The sequence below is a fragment of the Excalfactoria chinensis genome, chromosome 6, assembly GCF_039878825.1.
Source record: "Excalfactoria chinensis isolate bCotChi1 chromosome 6, bCotChi1.hap2, whole genome shotgun sequence".
NCBI lineage: Eukaryota > Metazoa > Chordata > Aves > Galliformes > Phasianidae > Excalfactoria > Excalfactoria chinensis.
In genome coordinates, this window is record NC_092830.1 from 35,635,743 (window position 1) to 35,656,426 (window position 20,684).

The window sequence follows — 20,684 nt, forward strand, 5'->3', positions numbered from 1 at the left end:
CTTAAGGTTAGAAGTCACCAGCTGTGATGTTACTGCAGTGAAACTACAGGGATTGTCACTTTTTGTCCCTATGCAGATCAGCCCACTGAGACCACAGAGACCAAAAAGCCAGGTCCTAAACGTCATGTCGAGCGAAAGGCGTTTCTCCGTCTCCCCTTCACCTTCCAGCTCCCAAGTGACACCACCTCCCATAACTCCGCGGACAAAACTCTCTTTCAGCATACAGTCAAGTAAGTCTTTAATTAAATCTTATTGTCTTGCACAGTAACTGCCCTTGGGGAATTGCTTTTCCTGAGCATCACACCTGGAGCTGAGTTCTTCCAGTTCCTCTTTTTACCATCACTGTGGAACGTGGCACACAGGAGCAAGGACAGCTTAGCTCTTAACCTCCCATTCTTTGCATTTGCTGCCAGCAGAAGATATTTAAGCATTTTACAAAAGCAAAATGATTGCATTGGGAACATTTATTTTCATTTACTGATGTCATTCATTTCAAATTACTTGTATTTTTAATAATTGTCAGAAATCAGTGTTGAACTCAATTCTGTATTGGATTTTTGATATTTTCTAGCATAAAATCAGAAAAAATAGTCTTCTGATGTAACTGTACCTTTAAGGAGCATTTATTTAGTATTTAGTAAGTATAAGCCAAGGGAAATAAAGGTGTTTGGGTGGGTTTTATTTGACATTGACATCTCTCACTTAGGTTTTCTGTAGAAGATCATACGTTTGCTTCCACGCTCAGGAAACCCTGTGGCAAATCTGAGTGTAATGAAACACGTATTTCTTTCATAGTGTTGTTCTCCAAAAACTGAGTATTTTCTTCTGCTGGCATGTGAAAAATGAATGATCTTTTTGGTGTGTGCACCCACATCCTAATGCAGCAGGTTAAATGTTAGCAAAGAGGAGAATGGATGACAAGAAAAAGGTTCTTTAATTCTCTGGATAGGCAGAGAATTGAAGTACATGTGTTCCTGTAACAGAAATACTCTTTGGTTGAGATTGTTTCTCGTCATACCTAATTTATCAACGCCAACTTAATCTCTTCCTTTAAAAAGGTATCTGAAAGTTTTGTGTGTGTCTATGAATATTTACATCTATTTACACGAGCTTTAGGTGCATTACATAAAGTCAGTTACTGCAGAATCCATGAGACTTGTCTGTAATTGCCTGAGGAGTTACAGCAATGAAATTCTGTGGAATTCCGAGGATAAAAAAGTTACTTGGGTGCACAAATCGGCTAAAAGCAGTTAATGGATTGCTAAGTAATATTGCTTGCTTGTTAGCAGGCAGTTTAGGAGAATGGAGTGTAAAATTTGGTCATTAGGTTAAGATGAAAAGAAGTCATCCAGCTGATCTCCTGCCAGCTCAAAGAGATTCTCAGTGGCACCTGTCCAGTAAAGAACAAATATTCAGACCATCCCAGTCTGATGAAACGCCTTGAATAATGAGAGCAAAACAGAAACCATGGCTGAGAACTTCCAGAGAGAGAATTAACAGGTTTTAAGCAAGTAGATCCTCTTAAAGCTTAACAGTGAAAATTACTGCCCTTTGCATTCAGAGCTCTTTTCCTGCAGTGGGCTGACTTTGGGTTTCATTAAACTGCAGGAGAGGTTAGCGACTCAGGCTGTTTTTATCTTTGTATTTCATTTTCATAGGATCACAGAATGGTTTGGGTTCGGAACAGACCCCAAGTGTCATCAAGTTCCAACCCCCATGCCACAGGCAGGGCCAGCAAACTCCACATCTGGTACCAACCCAGGCTGCACAGAGTCCCATCCAACCTGGTCTTGAACACCTCCTAGGATGGATGGGGCATCCACAGCCTCTCTGGGCAGCTGCTCCAGCACCTGGCCTCTCTCTCTGAAGATCTTCCCCTTGACATCCAATCTAAACCTTCCCTCTTTGAGCTTAAAACCATCCCCCCTTGTCCTTTCGCTGTCTACCCAAGTAAAAAGTTTATTTATAATTCCCTTTTAAATACTGAAAGGCTGCAATGAGGTCTTCTCACAGCTTTCTCTTCTCCAGGCTGAACAATCACAGGATTTTACAATGTTTTTTGTTGTTAACGTGTTTTTTGAATGAGTCGTATGGATAGAAATGCCCTGTCCGTGTTTACAAGGGTTAATTTAGTAAGTTAGCAGGCTGTGAAGGCGTCCTGTACAGCCTGCAGAAGTGGCTGCAGAGATTGAGGGCTGTCATAGCAGTAGGGGGATGTAGGGAGAAGGGGCAGAAGCAGAGTGGGACATGGTTGCTGTGCAAGCAGATGCTGACAGCTCAGATTGTGTGGAGCATTGCAGACCTTTCTGCAGGGCCGCCTGTAGGTGTTATTTCCTCTGCAGCTTATGAAAGCATTGCTCACATGTCTTCCCATGGTCTTCCAAATGGAAAAGATCTGGAAGATTATTTAGCCTCATGAAAGAAAGGGTTAGTCAAATACCTTACAAAAATTAGTCTTCTTGGTAGCAGCCATTAGTCTTCATGCATTGGTAGAGATGACATCAAGCAGGCATTGCAGCATCATGAGAGATTTCAAGATGAAAGATTCAGAGCAGTTAAATCTGGCTACTGATAGAATGAAAGAGTGGATTTCTGATGTATGTCTATGGGTAACAGCATGTGGTTATGCTGATGTTCGGTTTCCTCCCAGGGAGACCTAGAAACATGACTTGTTTACTATACACACCCTAAGAATGTTTCCCTCTATGAAGCAGAATCTGAGATTCTGGTCAAGTTACAGCTCTAAAGAAGATGCCATTTTTGAAACATCTCCTGGTGCTGTTCTAAAAGGCATGGGGAAAAAAAGCACTAATAGAAGTGCATGTATACGTATGGACATGTAGAGCTGTAGATGACACATAGCACAGGCAAGGAGCCTTTTTTTCTGTGAGCTATATGTCCTTAAAAGTGTGTGATCTGACACACAGCATGGCTGGGAAGTGCATAAAGAATGACTGGGGAAGTTCATTGGCAGCATCAATATGTAATTACAAATAGGCAGTGCTGTTATACAGTTCTGTTCTAGTGACGTGAGCTAGACAGAGTGGAGTCGGATGGAGGGATGTAATAGGAACTGTTATTAATACTGGAATGGCTGAGGAGTGGAGAAATCCTCTGTGTAGGAAAGGAAGGACGAGAAACAGAAGCAATGGAAAAAGAGATGAGAAATGTAGGGCCTGGAGGACAAACACCGCTATTCAGCCTCATATAGGAGAAACCTCTGTAAATTTGCAGTCCCAGGATGGAAAATATTCTTGTTTCTGATGTGGTGAGAGTTTGAGTGAAAGGGAGGATGAAAATTACAGTTTTCAGTGACAAATCAATACAGCCTTGCTGTTAAATTGTGTTGGTGAGAGGCCGTGTTAGGGAATAATAAAAGGGCACTTTTATAAGATATCAATAGAAACCTTGCAATAAACATATCTGAATAAATACGTCCTCCGGTGGTTTTACAAATCATTCCAACAAAATAAAAATGATATTTTCTTAGTTCCTTAAATGAAAACGCTCGCCCTAATTGATCAAAAGATAAATGAAGTTTCTCGTCTCGTCGAGCTCTCACTGGGTTTTGCCTGCGTTCAAATGACTGAATTACCCTGGAATACTCCGTGGGTGGATTTCTACGCAGGAACATATGTATCACTCAGGCTTCAATAAACTTTATCATCCCTCAGGCTGTTCCCCTTTACAGCACATACCTGCTTGGATTTATCAGCTAAGAAAAGGGAATTTTCTACGAGGCAAACAGTACTAATAAATGCTCTGTGCCTTTTCTTGCGTGCGTTTATTTACTCAACAACTAATGACTGCTCATTTATTACAGTTACCTGGAGTTTGAGGTTTTTTTTGAGAGAGATGTAGTTAATTACAGGCTTTCATTTGTGCATTCTGTTAACAACGAGCTTTTATTTTACTGTTGGAAAGTAAATAAAGCTTAGCTCAATTATTCTTTCACTGCACTTACCAAACTTCTGCTGTTTATTAAAGTACAATGTGTAAGTGCAGAGCTTACAGCTGAGAAAATCACATTTGCCAAGTTGTGTCTATTTCGGTGTGACTTCCATCTGAATGGAAATCTGTTGTCATTTTTCGTTATAAAGAGGGAATTGTTTTAAGTATTTTGAGTGTACCCTAAAAATTAGCCCAGCACTAACTCCACAGTGCATGCATCCCCCTGATTGGGCACTTGGTTCACTTGTTCTTTTTTCCTTTGAAGTCCCTCATTTCACGAACTGAAGAGAATTATGGAAGCAACACAGAGCAGGGGAAGACATTCCCTGTGTGGCATTATCACAGTATGGCCCGGGTTGGAAGGGACCTCAAGGATCATCAAGCTCCAATCCCCTCACCATGAGCAGGGCCACCAACTTCCACATTTAACACTAGACCAGACTGCCCAGGGCCCCATCCAAGAATCCATAGAGTTGGAAGGGACCTTGAAAGGCAATCTAGTCCAACTCTCTGCAATGAACGAGGACACCAGAGCTAAATCACACTGCCCAGGGCTTGATCCAGCCTCACCCTGAAAGTCTCCAGGAATGGGGAATCAACCGCATCATTTTCCTTTTAGCAGTGCTGTAAGAACAAGCATAGTCTGTATCTTTGGATTCTGCATTTATTGAAGAGTTAACCAAATGGTGTTTTTTGCAGATCTGGAGCTGAACGGCATGTCTAGTGCCGACCTGGCAGACATCCCTCCTCCTCTGCCTCTCAAAGGAAGCATGGCCGACTATGGGAACCTCATGGAAAGTCAAGACTTGATCAGTCCGACAACGTCCCCTCCCCCTCATCAACGGGTGAGTCACAAAGGCAGCGATCATTTTCTGCCATTTTCTTTGCTTTGTTACTTTTAACAGCACACAAAGTGTAACTCTGTGAGTGGACATCAGCAGAGCCAAAGGTTTCTGCAGCTAAAAACAGGTGTATGGAGCAGGAGCAACGTCCCTCATTGGGTCCGATTTGAGGCATGAGGTTGGGTTCATTCTGGTGGAGAAGATTCAGCAAACTGTCCTTAGATATGTTGGTAAGGGAGCTTAAACTGACAGGATATAGTCTCAGCAGCAAATTAGTTTTTATAGCCTTTCAATCCTGTCTCAGAGAAGGAAATAAAATATGTAGCTGACATCTTTCCCTTTTGGAGCTGTGTTTTGTCAGCATTCAATTGCCACTTGTTTCCTAGAGGCAAACATGCACGTTCCCTTTGAGGAAGGAGCTCAGACGCGCTCTTCATCATGAGCACGGTTTCTCAGCTTTCTGAACAAAACATGCTTTTTTTTTTCAACGTAGTTTTCCTGCATCCTGGAAGCTTTTAGAAACAATCCAGTCTTTTTTTAAGCTGCACTTTTGAGAAGGGCCGCTTATTTTCTTTCTGAAGAAAGAAATATGTTTAAAGAGCTGTTCTTTCCTTCGACTTTGAAACGTGTAACTTTGGCCAAGCTGTTCTTTTGCTCAAAGCCTCTCAGTGGTAATAACTGTTCTTTGTCTGTAGAGTTGTCTGCGAGGATTTCTCTGCTGTCCGTCATTTGTTTGTGTAATTTGCTTTTCAGGAAATGGTTTGTTTAGGGAAACCACTTCTAATCTCAATGGAAAATAAAGCCAGGAATTTAGTGTTAAATCTGCAGAAATCAGTTCTGTGCAACAGGAAGTATCGCAGTGCATCACAGAGCACAAGTCTGGCCTTCTCCTTGTTTAAAACCATAGCTGTGTACCAGCAGGAATTTAGTATTTTCAGGCTAAACAGGGAAAAACCAAGTATAGAGATGACATCTGGCTTCTCTATCAGTGTCTGGCTATTGCTTAACCTGGATGCAGACCATTAAGTGGAGAATTACTGAATGTAGAGGAGGAAGAATCAACCCTCATGAAGAAAGCTGAGAAATCCAGATCAGGTTTCAGATTGGTTGAACTTCTTCCTTTATGAGTTTTCGGGGTAGTGCATTCATTTTCTGGGATATAGCAGCTGGTTTCAGGTCATGGTAGTAGCTTGGGATTACAAACTTAAGTTCTATTAAGGTCTATTTTTTTTCCATTTACAGTCTTCACTCTTCACACTCCTTTCACATTTCTTTTCATATTCTTTATTATTCTAGAAAAACAGTCATAGAATGGCTTGGGTTGGAAGGGACCTCAAAGATCATGAAGCTCCAACGCCCCCCACACATGCAGGGCAACCAGCCTACACTTTCAATACTAAACCGGGCTGCCCAGGGCCCGATCCATCCTGGCCTTGAACACCTCCAGGGATGGATGGGGCATCCACAGCCTCTCTGGGCAGCTGTTCCAGCACCTCACCATTCTCATAGTACAGAACTTTCCCCTGATATCCAACCTCAGTCTTCCCTCCTTCAACTTAAAACAGTTTCCTTTTGTCCTGCCGTTATCTCCCCTTGTAAAGAGTTGGCTCCCCTCCTGTTTATAGGCTCCCTTTAGCTACTGGAAGGCTGCAATGAGGTCACCCTGCAGCCTTCTCTTCTCCAGGCTGAACAAGCCCAGCTCCCTCAGAGCTCCCTCGTAGTCCCCATCATTTAACACACAGTGCTGGAGGAGCTCTGGATTTGAGCATCCTTAGAAACCTAATCAAATAAAAGTGGTATCTCCTTAGACAAGTGTCCAAGATTTCAGCATCTGCATTCTTATAAGCTTCCCAAGACGAGGTCATAGCAGGGTTTCCAAGTCTGGAAATTGAATCTAAAGCACGTCTGTCACAAAGGCACAGGTAAAAGCGTTAGAATTAAGTTTAGAAGAAGATTCTAGGTTTATATTACTCTGCACATTTATTTCATCGAGCTTGTAGAACAGAAGCTATAAAGAACAGGAAGAAAACGACAGTGCTGGACTTGAAAGACCAGATGAGTAAATCCTTATAACTGCTGTGATTAAATCCCAATGGGAGATTCTCAATGCTTTGTGTTTCCGGGCTCAAATAACTACATACTTCATAACTTTATGGTTCTCTGCCCAGTAAACTGATGATCTTTTAAACGGGACTCGTTTTTATCAGTGAAGAAAAATGAGTTAAAAAAATAAAAGCGTGGTAGATAAGATTATATCAGCAGCATTCGGATTGGATTTCCTTCTTTGCATAAGAAATGATTACATGGTTTGCTTTAGATGCCTTGCAGTCCAGAAGGAGGAAACAAAAAAAAGAGCTTTAGTGAACTGAAACGTGCATTGATAAATTCATCAAGAAATAACTTAAAACTTCAGGCCAGAGTGTCACGTAGTGCCTGAGATTTTAGTCTTAGATTATTTGGAGTCTGCTCTTAGCTTAGTCTGTTTAAGTCTTTTATCCCAGTAATCATCTAATTATGATTACCAGATTGTCCTCTTATTCATTGTTAACGATGATACCCATATATACATTTTCTTGCACTGTATGATTTGTTCTGCTAAAAATGTTCTTAATAATATATGGGAACATAAAAAAGAAGCCTGCAACTCCTGCAAGGATTATTATTACATCAAGGGATTCCTTTAGGCACTTCTCATTCTTTATGGGTTCATCCATACCCTTGCATATAAATCAACTGCCTACTTAGTATTCACAGCAAAAGGGGAAACTCAAAGAAAATAGACAAAGCAGCTCTTACATTCGTAATACCAGCTGTAAGACATACTGAGCATCAGCTGGTGGTTTGGATGGGGTGACCTCCACCAGCCTGGCAGTAGATGGAGGATGTGGTGAGGGATTGGGTAACAAAGCAGTGTATGCAGTGGGAACCCAAACAGGTTCAGTGGGGCTGACAGTGACTGCGCTTAGTTGTGAATGCGCTGGCATTCTTTGGAGAAGTTGGAAGGAGTGAAAGTAACAGACACTCTGCCTTTCTGTTATTTAGATTTAGAATAAATCTTAGGAATAAATTATTTCCTATGAGGGACAGGCAGTAGGGCACTGGGACAGGCTGCCCCATCCTTGTCAGAGCTGAAGGGGCTGGATGGGTGGATGGGCCTTTGGGCAAGTTGGACCAGTGTGAGGCCCATTGCATGGGGGTTGAAACTGGGTGATTGTTAAGGTCCCTTCTAACCCAAGCCATTCAATGATTCTGTGATCAGAGTCATAGAATGAGTCACAGAATGGTTTGGAAGGGACCTCAAAACCCATCCAATCCCAACAACTGCATCAGGGCTACCCATCCATCCAGTCTGGCCTTGAGCTCCTATAGGAATGGGGCACCCACGCTTCTCTAGGCAGCCTGTTCCAGGGCCTCACTCCCTTCTGAGTAAAGAGTTTCTCCCTAACATTTAACTGAAGTCTCCCCTCTTTTAGTTTAAGGCCATTCTCACTTGTTCTGTCACTGTCAGATCATGATGGATAGAAGACGATGCACAGAAGCAAAGCAAACTATACCAGGCATCCCACAAAGTTATTTTCCTACAGGATAATCTCATGTGCTCACAAAAGAAGAACAAGCCTTTTTTTTTTGACTTGTTTTAGACTGATGGTTATTTTTGGCTGGGATAGGCTGGAGTTTGGTGGGTTAAGCTCTTGCCAAGCCAGGAGTCACTTTTTAATAAGTCCTAAAGTCAGTTCAGTGCCACTGCTTGTTACAGGAATTCTGAGTGAAAAATGTGTTGTTCTGCTGTCTGCCTGGAGGCACAGAGCCCCGTGATGTGTCCCCTAAGCAGCACCCTGGATTTTGATTCAGTGGTGGTCACATCTCTGCTGTCAGCATTAGCTGGGATCAAGCTGCAGTTTTACACTGGCCAATGGGCAGTGTGTTGCTTTACAGCTCTCCCAGGGCCCAGGCCTTCACTAAGAAATACTGTTTCAGTCTGAAGATTTAAACCTAATTCTGGGGGTGCTGCTCGTAACTCTGGAGGTCTTTCTTTGTAAGGACTGGAACAAAAACACAGTGCTTTCAAAATCACGTTAGCTGGCATGGTCTGCAGTACCAGTAGACCCCACGCACAGAGTTGTGGTTTCACAGAGTGTGGATTGTGTTCCCTGTGCTTTAACACCACTGCCATGCAACAGGAGCACAGAGCCCCACAACAGGGGAGATCCTGGCAGGGTCCTGCCAAGCAATGCAGCAGGAGGAGCCCACATGGTTGATTCAGTTCCATGCAGCCTGGTGTGAGTGATGTGCCCCAAGGAAGGGATGCTCGGTGGATACCAGGGCTTCCCTCTGCAGAGGGACAGCTGGATGCATTCAGGGCCAGGCTGGATGTGGCTGTGGGCAGCCTGGTCTGGTGGTTGGCAACCCTGCACATAGCAGGGGGTTGAGATGATCATTTCTACTCAGGCCATGCTGTGATTCTATGAATTGCTTTCTTTATCATGGGTGGGTTAGGGCAGTGATTCAAAGTCAAACGAAACAGCGATAGATGAAATATGACAGCAGAGTTTAAACAGTCATTTTACGTTGTTACCTGTGGTATTTTCTGCAGAAGTTTGCTCTCAAGCAGTCAATTAACTTAAAGAGTCTAGAGTTCAGTTTAAATTAGTGGAGTTAATGCTGATTCTCCCTTAGCCAGCACATTATTAATCTTTTAGAACGGGAGTGTTATTCCTGCAAGGACTTACGTTGTGTTACTTCTCACTGCAGATGTTAAATAAGCAAGTTGCTGCTGTCAGGTGACTCAGCTCCATCTCTGTATGCAGAGATGTCAGCATGAAGGAACTGTTTGGAAATCAGTGTGTGAAAGTGTTTGCACAGCTCCCTGTTGCCTATTTACATGTTTGTGCTGCTTATGGCCCGATTAGGTCTTTTGTTCCTTCCAAGTAAAGTGTCTTTGGTTGCATCTCAGAGCGGTGGCAAAGCAGAAGAGTTAGGCAGGAAGCGATCCCTTTCACAGCATTGCAAGGGCTGTCTGTGGGACTCTAATCTTGTTTGTTGGTTTGATAACAATATTTTCTGATTGGAAAAAAAAAAATAAGACAAATTCGTCTATTTTTCATTGCCTTTTCACAGTATGATATATATATTTATGTATTTTCATCTTCCTTCATTGATTCTGGACATGTAGTGTAACGTTCTCTGTTTCTGGAGGAGATAGGAGGCAAATGTTTTTAAACCCAATCTTTCCCTGTAGCTGGAAGAAAAAAGCAAACAAATGGGAGCGATTCAGCATCGGGAGCAGAAGGAACAGCTTGTTTCTGTGTTGCAGATGTGCCTTTTACATAAGGTTTCAGCTTCCCCTGAGGTACACGTGAGCCAAGGAGTCTGACCGAAATAGGTTTGAACGTGAGCTCGCAGTCTTTGTCACTGTCAGAAAGTAAAGGCACGTTTTAGGAAGGGGAGGGTTCACGATGAACAACTGAAGTATAAATGCGAGCTCTGCACGGCAGTTCTTAATTCAATGTGAAATCAAGGGAAACTTCATTTCGTATCTCAAAGTTTCTAGGTGGAAACGTGGCAAAATGGACTTCACGAGGCCAGTGATGGCTATCTGAGTTCTGCATTAATGGTAGGGGGGAAACGTGCTGATATCTATGGCTGCGGTGGGTAAAAGGAAGCATCTGTTGGCACTTGGAGTGCACCAATCCCACACTGGCAAGTTTAGTGGTGCTAATTTCCCAAAACGTTGCCCTGATGAGCATTACACGTCCTACTTAATATATTCCTTGGTAGCTTATAATATAAATGAACATGTGCTAAATTTATCCTACTTTCTAATGGAAATTGTAAATTCAATTATAATAATTATCTACCTATCTCTGTTATTTCTTTCTGCCTAATTTGCTTGCAGAGTCCAAGCTCTTGTAGACTTTGTGCTTGTTATTTATAGCATATATATTTAGCTTACTCTCATTGTATTTGCGTTGTATGTATTCTTCAGAAGCAAGTTTTCAGGGGTAATTTGATTGTTCTGTGATCAATAAGAAGAACTCATTTGTTTGAGAAATGCCCGTGATCTAATTGAATTGAGAATTATTGCCAATATACTCTTAGTTAAATTCAAAATGGATTTTCACAAATGATGCTATCAGCAAAGTTAGTTCTTTCTGGTGATAAATAAGAAAGTAAAGAAGAGGGCTGGGGATATTTTTATGTTTTATCCTATATTTTAGAGGGGCATCTGGTTTATTTGGTTCTGAAATTACTGTCTTCTCTGCAGGGAGCTCTTGCATGTCGCTCGCTGATGTTTTGCAGACCATCAGAATTGTCATACAGCTTGCCCACAACCACTGCCTGGATGCACAGTTCCAGCAGAGCACTTCTTTAAGGATTTCTTGATGCTCAGGTCTCAGTTAAATGTATGAGGTTAAATAGCATAAGCAGTCAGGCTCAAAAAGAGCGTCTCAGCAGGAACTGAGAAGCTAACGTAACGTACCAGCTTAAGAATATTTGGTCAGGTAGAGGCAATATTTCACTGTCTGACCATGGTGAGACCAGCAGCAGGGTTATGCCTTCAAGAAAACAAATAGAAGTTCAGTATTTCTTTTATTGATAAAATATTCTTATTTGGTCTGATTCTCACGTTAGTCTGTTTACTTGCTTCTCTGCCTCAGACAGCGTTGTGCCCTCTCCTCACTGCAAGTCAGAAGTAAATAGTGTATGCCTTCAAGTCTGCTCTTCAGAACCCTTACTCAGCAGGGCTTTCCTTCATTGCATGGTGCCCTTTTCACGCTTAACTCTGCTTCTAATAATCTGGTTGTTTCTTCAAAAGGGAGAGTGTAAACCTCAGCTGGGCTGCGAATACGAAAGTCTGCATCACCAAATAGATCAATTCCTGTCTTTGTTGATGAGTAGGAAGTTTCCCTTGATCAACAGGGAGCCAAAGGCCAAAGCAAGCAATCTCTTCTGATGTTTTTATCCTTTGGGACAGCAAAAGCAATGTGCCAGGTAGCAGGTGACATGCAGAGAGCTCCTTGCTCTTGGTCATGATCCAGTAGCAGATAGAAATGGATTGCTTTCCATGCTGATAAAGAAGCATTTTGTATTCAGGGATGAAGGTGAGAGCATGCACTCTGTTGCACTGGCTGTGCCACTGTTATAGAGGGCCCAGAAATGGAGAGGAAGATGGTCTGCACACTGGTGTGTTGTGTGCCTGTACCCTGATGAGCTCTGTGCTGCTCTTCTGGGCAATACCACCAGGGAAGGAAAGAGTTCGGGCACAATTGCCCTTCAGCAGTTTGTGATCCCTGTTTGCCAGAAGAATAAGGAAAACTGCAAGAAAAAAATATGGAAAACGTTTCCTTTCAGTCAGGATAGGAAAAAATATATATTCCAACAAAAGTCCAGTCTTCTTGGCTGCCAGTATGCAGCCTTCTCTTTCTATTTAGCCTATGCCTAAATGGTAGTCGATCTAGATTTGTAACTTCATGCTGTGTTGTAAGATGACTTTCAAGAGGGCATTCATTTACCTTGAAGATATTTCTTTCTATCTACTCTTGCACTTTTGTGACGATTCACAGTCAGTACCTGGCAGGGGCCTTGTGAGACTGTCTGTACTTATTCTGCCTCACTACAGAGAAAAGAGAGATGTCCCGGCATCACCCAGAACCATTCTGCTTTTGGGATAGCAACTCTGGGTATCTTGTAAAGGAACTAAGTCAACTCTTTGCAAGGGTAGATAATGTCAGGACAAGGGGAAATGGTTTGAAGTTGAAGGAGGGAAGATTTAGATTGGATATCAGGTGGAAGTTCTTTACTCAGTGAGTGGTGAGGTGCTGGAACAGCTGCCCAGAGAGGCTGTTGATGCCCCGTCCATCCCTGGAGGTGTTCAAGGCCAAGTTGGATGGGGCTCTGGGCAGCCTGGGCTGGTATTAAATGTGGAAGTTGGTGGCCCTGCATGCTGGGGGTTGGAGCTTCATGATCCTTAAGGTCCCTTCCAACTCAAAGCATTCTATGATTCTATAAACAAGACTATTTCTTATGCACTCTGACATGGCTTATCCATTGCTCGTATAGCACTTACAGTGAGTTGGATATCATCTGTTATTTTGCCTAAAACATTAACTGAAGTTGAAATAGGTGTATGAAGGTTTGTGAGCAAATCGCAGTGTTGTCAAGCTTTTTCTAAAGCAGTTTTTTTCTTGTCATAGACATAACTGAACTTGATGAAAAAAGTCTTAATTTCCATGAAGATTTCTTTCATTATTTGCTCAGTTAGGCGGTGAATCGTACCGAGGGTGTTCTGGTTCTGTTGTATAATATATGAAGTGATTTTAAATATTTATGTCGGAACAGCCCGGTTTTTCTATTTTGAACACTTAAAATATGACGCCATAATAGCAAACTGCAAATTCCGGATCAGTTTAAGGGAGATGTTTTGAAGAACGATTTGGGTTCGAAATGTGCAAAATACAAAAATAACGGAGAATTAATGAAGCTGTTTCTTTGCCATAACTTTGAAGCTCTGTGGTGTGTAGGGGCCGAGGACAATCAACGCGGGCCAAGAAATCAATATTCTATCATGTTATTAAGTGGGGATTTATAAACTCCTGCAAAACGCTTTCAAGAGATTTTTTTTTTCCTGAAATACCGAGCTAATTAATCATGAACCCGTGAGAGATTTTTCATTGTCAAAAGTAAAAGGTAGATTTTAAGCTAATGGCCAAACGCATTCAGTATTCATAGCGGCGAGTTGTGAGAAGTTCTCACAAATCAGAGGGTTGCAGATTTACCCCCTCGGTTTTAGATGGACTGAGAATTGTCACTGAAATCCGCTGGTTGATAACATGGCTTGTTCAAAATTGGTTTCTTCTAGCACCTGCCTCCTCCGCTGCCCAGCAAGACCCCCCCACCTCCACCTCCAAAGACAACTCGGAAGCAAACATCTGTTGACTCGGGGATTGTCCAGTGAAGAAAGAAGCTTTTTTTTTGTTTCCCAAAGATAAAGCTGTAACAATTCGTTTTCCCTAAGTATTTTAAGGCATATCATGTTTACCTCGTTCAGGCATGCAGTATCTAACATTTAGTGCAATGACTCTAACTCGGTAAGAATCTGCTTCTAGCAGTGTTTCGGAAGCACCACTACATTAACCCCCTTTCCGGGGATATTTCCTCCCATAACTTGAAAGGAATCTACTTGAGCCCGGGAGGCATTCACCAACTGACAGCACCCTCTTCCTAAACCTCCCTCGTTCTTATTCTGCATAACTTCAGGCACGCAGGTAGCTGTGGAGATTAAGGTAGGAGCTGAATATTTTGTACCTAAGGCATTTAGGTAGCTGTGGAGTTTAAAATGAACTGAGTTATTTTGTACCTAATCTCAGTGTATATAGGAATCAATGGAAATATTCACAGTGAATTTAATGCACGTTGGATTAGGCTTTGTGATAATGAGAAGCTGCCGTAGGGTTTCCCCAAATAACAGTTATCTCCAGGCCCTGCAATCAGACACAGCTTATTTGTGTCATTCCTGTCTTCATTTCTTCCCTGTTATAAATAAGCTGAGAGCTGATGGCCTTTTTAAAACCAGTCGTTTACATTTTCATTCAGTTGGCTGTTCTTTGTGTGATCAGCTGGTAACCCAAGACAGCCTCTTAGAGGAGCGTATAGGAAAGGAATCAAAGTACACAGATAGATTTGTGGTCATTCTAATCCTCAGTAAGAGAATGAGAAGAGCTTTTGTTTTCATTCGAATGTGTAATATTTCATGTGGATTAGGGTGAACCGGATGGAATCTCTTTGTCCTTGTGCCATCATTCTGTACAGAATGTGTATATATGATGGGGTTTTAGAATGTTTTAATTTTTATGCTGCCTGCTTTTCACGTAATAATGAATTAATGTACCTACAAAAAAATGTCTTACGTATTTTTAATTTCTTAATGGCTGAAAATGTAAAAACAAACAAAAAAAGCTAATTTTTTTTTTTGCAGTTATTGGCCTCTGAAAAATACAGGGCAGTGCTGGGGAGGGGCGTCGGGAGGGAGGAAGGAAACTAACTTTATACTGTAGCGTTTTTTACTGTCATCACGCTTTTGTGTTTTGCTATCTACAATCTTTATACTCTTAATGTAGATTGTTTTAAATATACCACTGACTCAAAAAGAAATAAAATACTATTTTAAAGACTCGTCTGAAGAAACGGAGTGCATTTCCTTGGGGTTCTCCATTCTTCCTGCACTGTTGTGCTCGGTGCAGGACGACTGAAGTGCTGACTAATGCTTCTTTTTTGTAGCTTAACAGGCAGAAGCGTGCTTTACACAGCAGCAAAGTGATAATGTTGCAAAGGCAGAATGGTTGTGAGTGGTTCAATTAGTTAACTATGTGCTCATAATATTGCTTGTAAATGTCTTGGAACATTGGGCCAAACAAATGCTTTTCTTGCAGTGAGAGAGCTATCAGAATTAACTGCTACAGATTGTCCTACCTTTCCTAGTTGTTTTGGGACTGGTATAATCTCCTTTCAAGAGAAGCAAGCTGAGAAGGATTCTTTCTGTTGATGATCAACGTACTACAACATGAATTCTGTAAGTCATTAATTTAATTGAAAATCATATTAAATGCCGATATTGTTACTGTGCTGCGGACTGTGTTGGGGTGCTGGTGAGTTTTCCTCCTTTCTGTTCCATTTACATCCTGAAGTCAACAAGAGGTTTTCACATGGACCTTTAATTGAGTGGTTATGATCTGTATTTCTGATTATGTGTTTGTTTCCACACATCTTTAACAAATTCCTGTGCTCATGCGAGTGTTATAGTTTGGCCCTGCAACACTTCTCAAACAAGGGCTGCAGTTTTAAATCGGCCTTGCACTACACACTTTAAGTCTTGTACTTGTATGTTTTACAAATGCACAAGTTGAGATTAGGGGTTGAAAATCAGATTCTCAGATTCACTTTCAGGCCCCAAATTGCCACCATTTTTTTTTCAATCTAACAGCTTCGAGGCTTCTAGTGGTATAAAACCCAGCCAGAACGAATCATTACCCTCCTCAAAGTGTTGTAAAAACGCACTTCAGCAAATCCAGAACCTAATTCAGTTACAGTCTCTAAGCAATGAACAATCCTGCAAAGGCTGTTATTTTTCCTACAGTCTATTGTCTTCCTTTATCCTCCAGTGGTGCTGCAGCAGAACATCCAAATGCGGTATGAATTTCTTGTGACACAGCAGCAAAGCTCAGCTCACGTCAAAGAGCTCGATATGAGAAAATACAGGAAAACAAGATGATTTAATGTTACCCAGAGTAGTGTCTCTCCCAGTTTCTTTGCCATGCTCGTGTACTCACAAGATCTGAGGCGTGTTTGTCCAAGAAACTGCCTACTGTTGGTTACAGTGATGGTAAGGACAAGAGGTTTCCTCTGGGAAATCCACATCCCAATTCCTGGGTTGTCCTGCTGCTGGTGAACAGGTGTGGGTTTGCGGATGTGCCCTTTGCACCCTTGGGGATGTTGCAGTGGCTAATCTTCTGTCTCTGTGATCTGTCCTGTTGCTGTGGGAATTCATTACTGAGCACTAAATGTATGCAGGGCTTGTTGCCTCCAAGCCTGGTGAGGCCGCTCTGCTGTTCCACCTCTGCTCCTGGTCTTCCCACTGTCATCTCTTACAGGCCTTGGTTTGTCCTATGCTTAAGGGCTGCAGAGTTGGTCTGCTGGCAAACCCCATTCCTGTGAGAGGAATATGTGGTAAGAGATATTTTCCTGAAAATAAGTATAAATGAATAAATATTGAGAGAGGTCAAGTTTCCAAATAGTTCAGGAAAACAGATTTTAATGGCCAGTGGTTTTTCCTTCTTGAAAGTTGACCTGTAGTTACTCACTTCAAGTTAACTTACGGTCCTTTAATAACGTTGAGGAGCCTTTAATTCTCATTCTCTAAGTCTTCGCTTATGACTGAGAGGATAATTTCCACAGGCGTACATGTCAATTCTCATCAGTCCCATGCAGTACCACAAAAGCTTTGCTGGGAGGCAGTTGTTTGTTTTTTAATCAGATTTATTTTCAGCGGGAAGCTCAATGCAAAGGTCAGTTTTTAAGCCACTTTTTCTAATTGACATTTTTGATTACTGAAGATGTCTCTGGTGATACCGCAGATTTCTGGCTGCAGCACGTCCTTAACTTCAGTTTTGTCTTAATGCACGTCTTATTTTTCACCAGCGTTATTTGTGATGCGTGTCTTTGTTTGCAGAGAAAAGTGATGGGAAGTGAATATGGATGAATTAGACTAAAGATTGAACTCCCGTTCCTGAAGGTAACAAGTTGGATGGCTGATGCTGGGGAGAAGCAGGATCATCTCCAAACCTGAGTCAGGTGATGTTTCTGTGTTACATATTCGTATGAATATGTGTGTGTGCATTTGTACATACACATGCATACATTCAAAATACACATTTTTTAATGCAAAATGGCTTAATTGTTGAGGTGTCCAGCTTCTCACTTCTAGACATCTCTCCTGTTAGTTGCTGTGAAATTCCTGGGGTCCATCCCATGCAAGAAGCCAGTGTAACGTTGATGCTATTTGTCCCATGATGGATGCTCACAAATTACCTCTTTTTAGCTTTTTTACCTTTTTTTTGCTTTTTCCAGCTGTGTGACGTTAGGTGTCACAGAGGTGAGGATGGTGGTGGATGCGGTCTTTGTGTTGGCAGCATGTTCTGCAGGGCTGCAGCCTTTTCCCCCGCTGCCTATCAGCTGCATTGCTGGAGGTGAGCAGGATGCCCATTCCAGCTTCTCACTGCCTCCCCATCATGAATCTCTTGGTTAAATTGTGCGTATTCTCGCAAGAAAAAAGAAGTGTGATATTTTTAAGTAAACTCAGAACGTCTTTCTGGCTGTTTGCTTTACTGTTAATGTGTCCTTTGAGATATTGCATTGATAAATTACCTGCATTTTGCTCAACTTATTTATATTCAGTGAAAAGCACTCACTTATATGCAGGATCAGCCGTGAAAGTCACCACGCTTCAGCCCTGCTCACCTCTGTGCTGTGATTGCTCACCACCCCCCGCACAAACCAAATAAGGCATTTTTCAATTCCTCCACCCTGCCTTGTGATGAAGCAATAAATTGTAGTACATGCAGTGGACGTCTGTGCAAAAAGGGCTAAATACGTGCAGGTGTGAGGTGGAACACCGGAACGCTGAGGGTTTTCCTGTATCTCTGGCTTTCAGCATTAATGTGCTTATGGGAACTGTGAGGTCGAGCTACTCCAATATTTCAATTTCCTTTCATTCTGCTTTTGTACTTTTCACGGATCTAAACTGAATTTCAGGCTTGCAATTGCCCTGTTCTTGGTAATGCAGAGATGCGTGGCTCGGTATAAATACTTGTTTCTTGTATGGAAAATGACCAGCTTCTGACAGGGGCCATTTATAGGGTTTGTAATTTCCCCTGTTTTGTCATATGCATTCCGCAGACACAAATAATTACCAAAAATTAGGTTTCTCTAGCAAACAACAGACCTTTTTATTTGTTTATTTCCAGGGTGACAGTGCTGTATTCCAGCAAAGATGCTGAATCAAATAACTCATTTCGCATCGGAACGAGCTGGTTTTGAACCAGCGCGTTGCAAGGACGCATGCTGAGCCCTCCCCATGGGATTGGGGCTGTGCATGGCCCCATTTTGCATTGAGCCTTCACGCCATCCTGCTGCAGTGACGTGGTGATGGATGGCTTTCAAAATCCAAGCTGACCATCCAAGATTCATTGCCACCCAAACTCCCAGTCTGCCATCGCAGACTTGCAGAGATTTTATGGACGGTGAAACATTGCTGTTTTGGTTTGAATCTGTATTGTTAGGGCCATTCACTCAGATTTTCACTGCATGGTTTGGCACTTATGTTGCTGAACTTAAATATTTGCAGCCCAAACTGTATTGCAGAGCTGCAGAACATAAATGGAGGGATGCTGAGCGTAGCATATTAATGCTTCAGATTCAGTGATAAAGCTTTGCTTTCCTTACCAACAGGTTATTTTTCATTTGCATAAATTGCTAATTATGTTTATGAGCTTCCTCTGAGTTGGAGCCCGGGGCAGATTTCAATAAGCCGCCCATATCAGCATTTTTTCCAGACCTTTATGCTCCTTTATGGACACTATTTCATAGGGTCATAGAAAGGCTTGGCTTGGAAAGGACCTCAAAGGTCACCCAGTTCAGGCTGCCAACCAATAAATCAGGTGCCAGCTCAGGCTGCCCATGGCCCCATCCAGCCTGACCGTGAGCTTTCCATGAGGTTCTTCCAATGTTTTGGGTTTTTTTCTCCTTTAAGTGCAAGAAACTGAAACTGTGTTGGAATTTTCTTTTTCAGATGATTCCTATCAAATGCCTCTGAAAAGCCTTTGGGGCTGATTGGTCCCCAAAGGTTGTGAACATGTCCTGAGCCTCACCTGTCATGGCTGAAGTGCCTTCATCACAAGCAGCACCCGGTTCCTTGCATTGCGCCATACAGCAAAGCTCGGGGGCCTCTGACTGTACTCGTAATTAATTATATCACCCAGAATAAGCATCATCACTCTCATACACATTTCCAGACCAGGAGGTCTGGCTGCTTAACAGATGCTTGAAAAGATGCTTGTTGTGCTATTATTGAGAGCTGTGGCCTCCTGCCAGTTTCCATCAGAGGGAAACAGAGGGCGTCATCGGCGTTTGAGGGAGTCTTTCACAGAGGGAGAGCACAGACAAAATCAAATGTGACACTGTTTTCCTATAGATAAGGCATTTCTGTGCATGCTCCTGTTGTTTGCTGCTCTTCCAAGTCCTGTGTTTATTCTCCGCGTTGATTTTCCTATGGCTGTGCTCTCACTCCCTCAGCACTGTAATCCCAATTTAAACCAGCTTTTCTTTGGCCATCATTCCTACAAACAATGATGGATCACTTCAGCGGCAGCAGAGAACAGGAGAAAAGCAACTACAAAAACGACTCAACTAACAAAAAAAAGGACGTAGCAGAATATTAAAGAGCCTATGGAAATTAATAGGTATCCAGACACCATTTAAATACAGTTTGACGTGCGCTGTGTTGAACCAAAAATGACTAACGTAGAAGTGTAACAATTTGCAAGGTAAAGAAACCCCACCAGCCTAAAGTACTTCTTTAGATTAGCATAAATTATGTGATTTAAAGATGCTTATTAACATTAAATGTAGCGTTATGAACGTTGACTTGGGAAGTGCGTTCTTGTAGGCAGAGAAGTCATTGCAGAATACACAGAGTTCACTTGAGCTGTAATTGCTGTTTCTCTGAAAATTACATGTGTTTTCCTGAATTGTGCTCAGAATCACAGAGGAAAAGACCCTACAGCAACCATGGATTAAAAACATTCAGGTGAAGAAAATGCATCCTTGCATGAGGTGAGATAGCTTTATTCTCCCTACAAGCGTCACAAGGAGACCTGTCCTGCTCTTTATACCTGTGTTGAGATCTGGCTGTCAGCACTGCCTTCGTGTGCTGGCTGTAATCTCCAGTCTGTGGATTTATCACTCTGTACAGCTGGAAAATGTATTTGCTGGCGTTGTTCTTCTCTGTAGCACGTTATTGTTAGCTCATTCCTTAGTGGAAAATGATAGTAAAAAGCTAGAAATAGGTGGGTTTTTTGTGTGTTGTTTTGTTTTGTTTTAAGAGATCAACCTGTATATTGAATTGCTGACCATAACGAGGTGAGGGCTGCGCAGGGCTTGTGCCAGACCTTCCATGTCACACACAGTACCTGACATAAGCAGCCAAGAGCGTTTGTAACCATACAAATGGCATAACCCTCCAAAAGGGATAAAGTGCCTCTCAGACTCGGACCAAGGGTCCTGATGTCCTTGGGATGGAGGAAACCACAAGGCTAGGAGCGCCCACCACAACTGCAT

At 42.3% G+C, this 20,684-nt stretch overlaps 1 protein-coding gene across 2 annotated transcripts in view; it reads left to right on the forward strand.

Annotated features, from left to right (window-relative positions):
• DOCK1 (dedicator of cytokinesis 1) overlaps positions 1-14,978 on the forward strand; it is a 229,115-nt gene extending 214,137 nt beyond the window's left edge. For both annotated transcript variants that reach the window (XM_072339424.1, XM_072339425.1), the window contains exons 50-52: positions 77-230; positions 4,651-4,796; positions 13,654-14,978. In XM_072339424.1, coding sequence (XP_072195525.1) covers positions 77-230; positions 4,651-4,796; positions 13,654-13,749 — 396 coding nt within the window. In that variant the 3' untranslated portion in view covers positions 13,750-14,978. The remainder of the gene's footprint in view (positions 1-76; positions 231-4,650; positions 4,797-13,653) is intronic.
• The last annotated feature ends 5,706 nt before the right edge of the window (positions 14,979-20,684 follow it).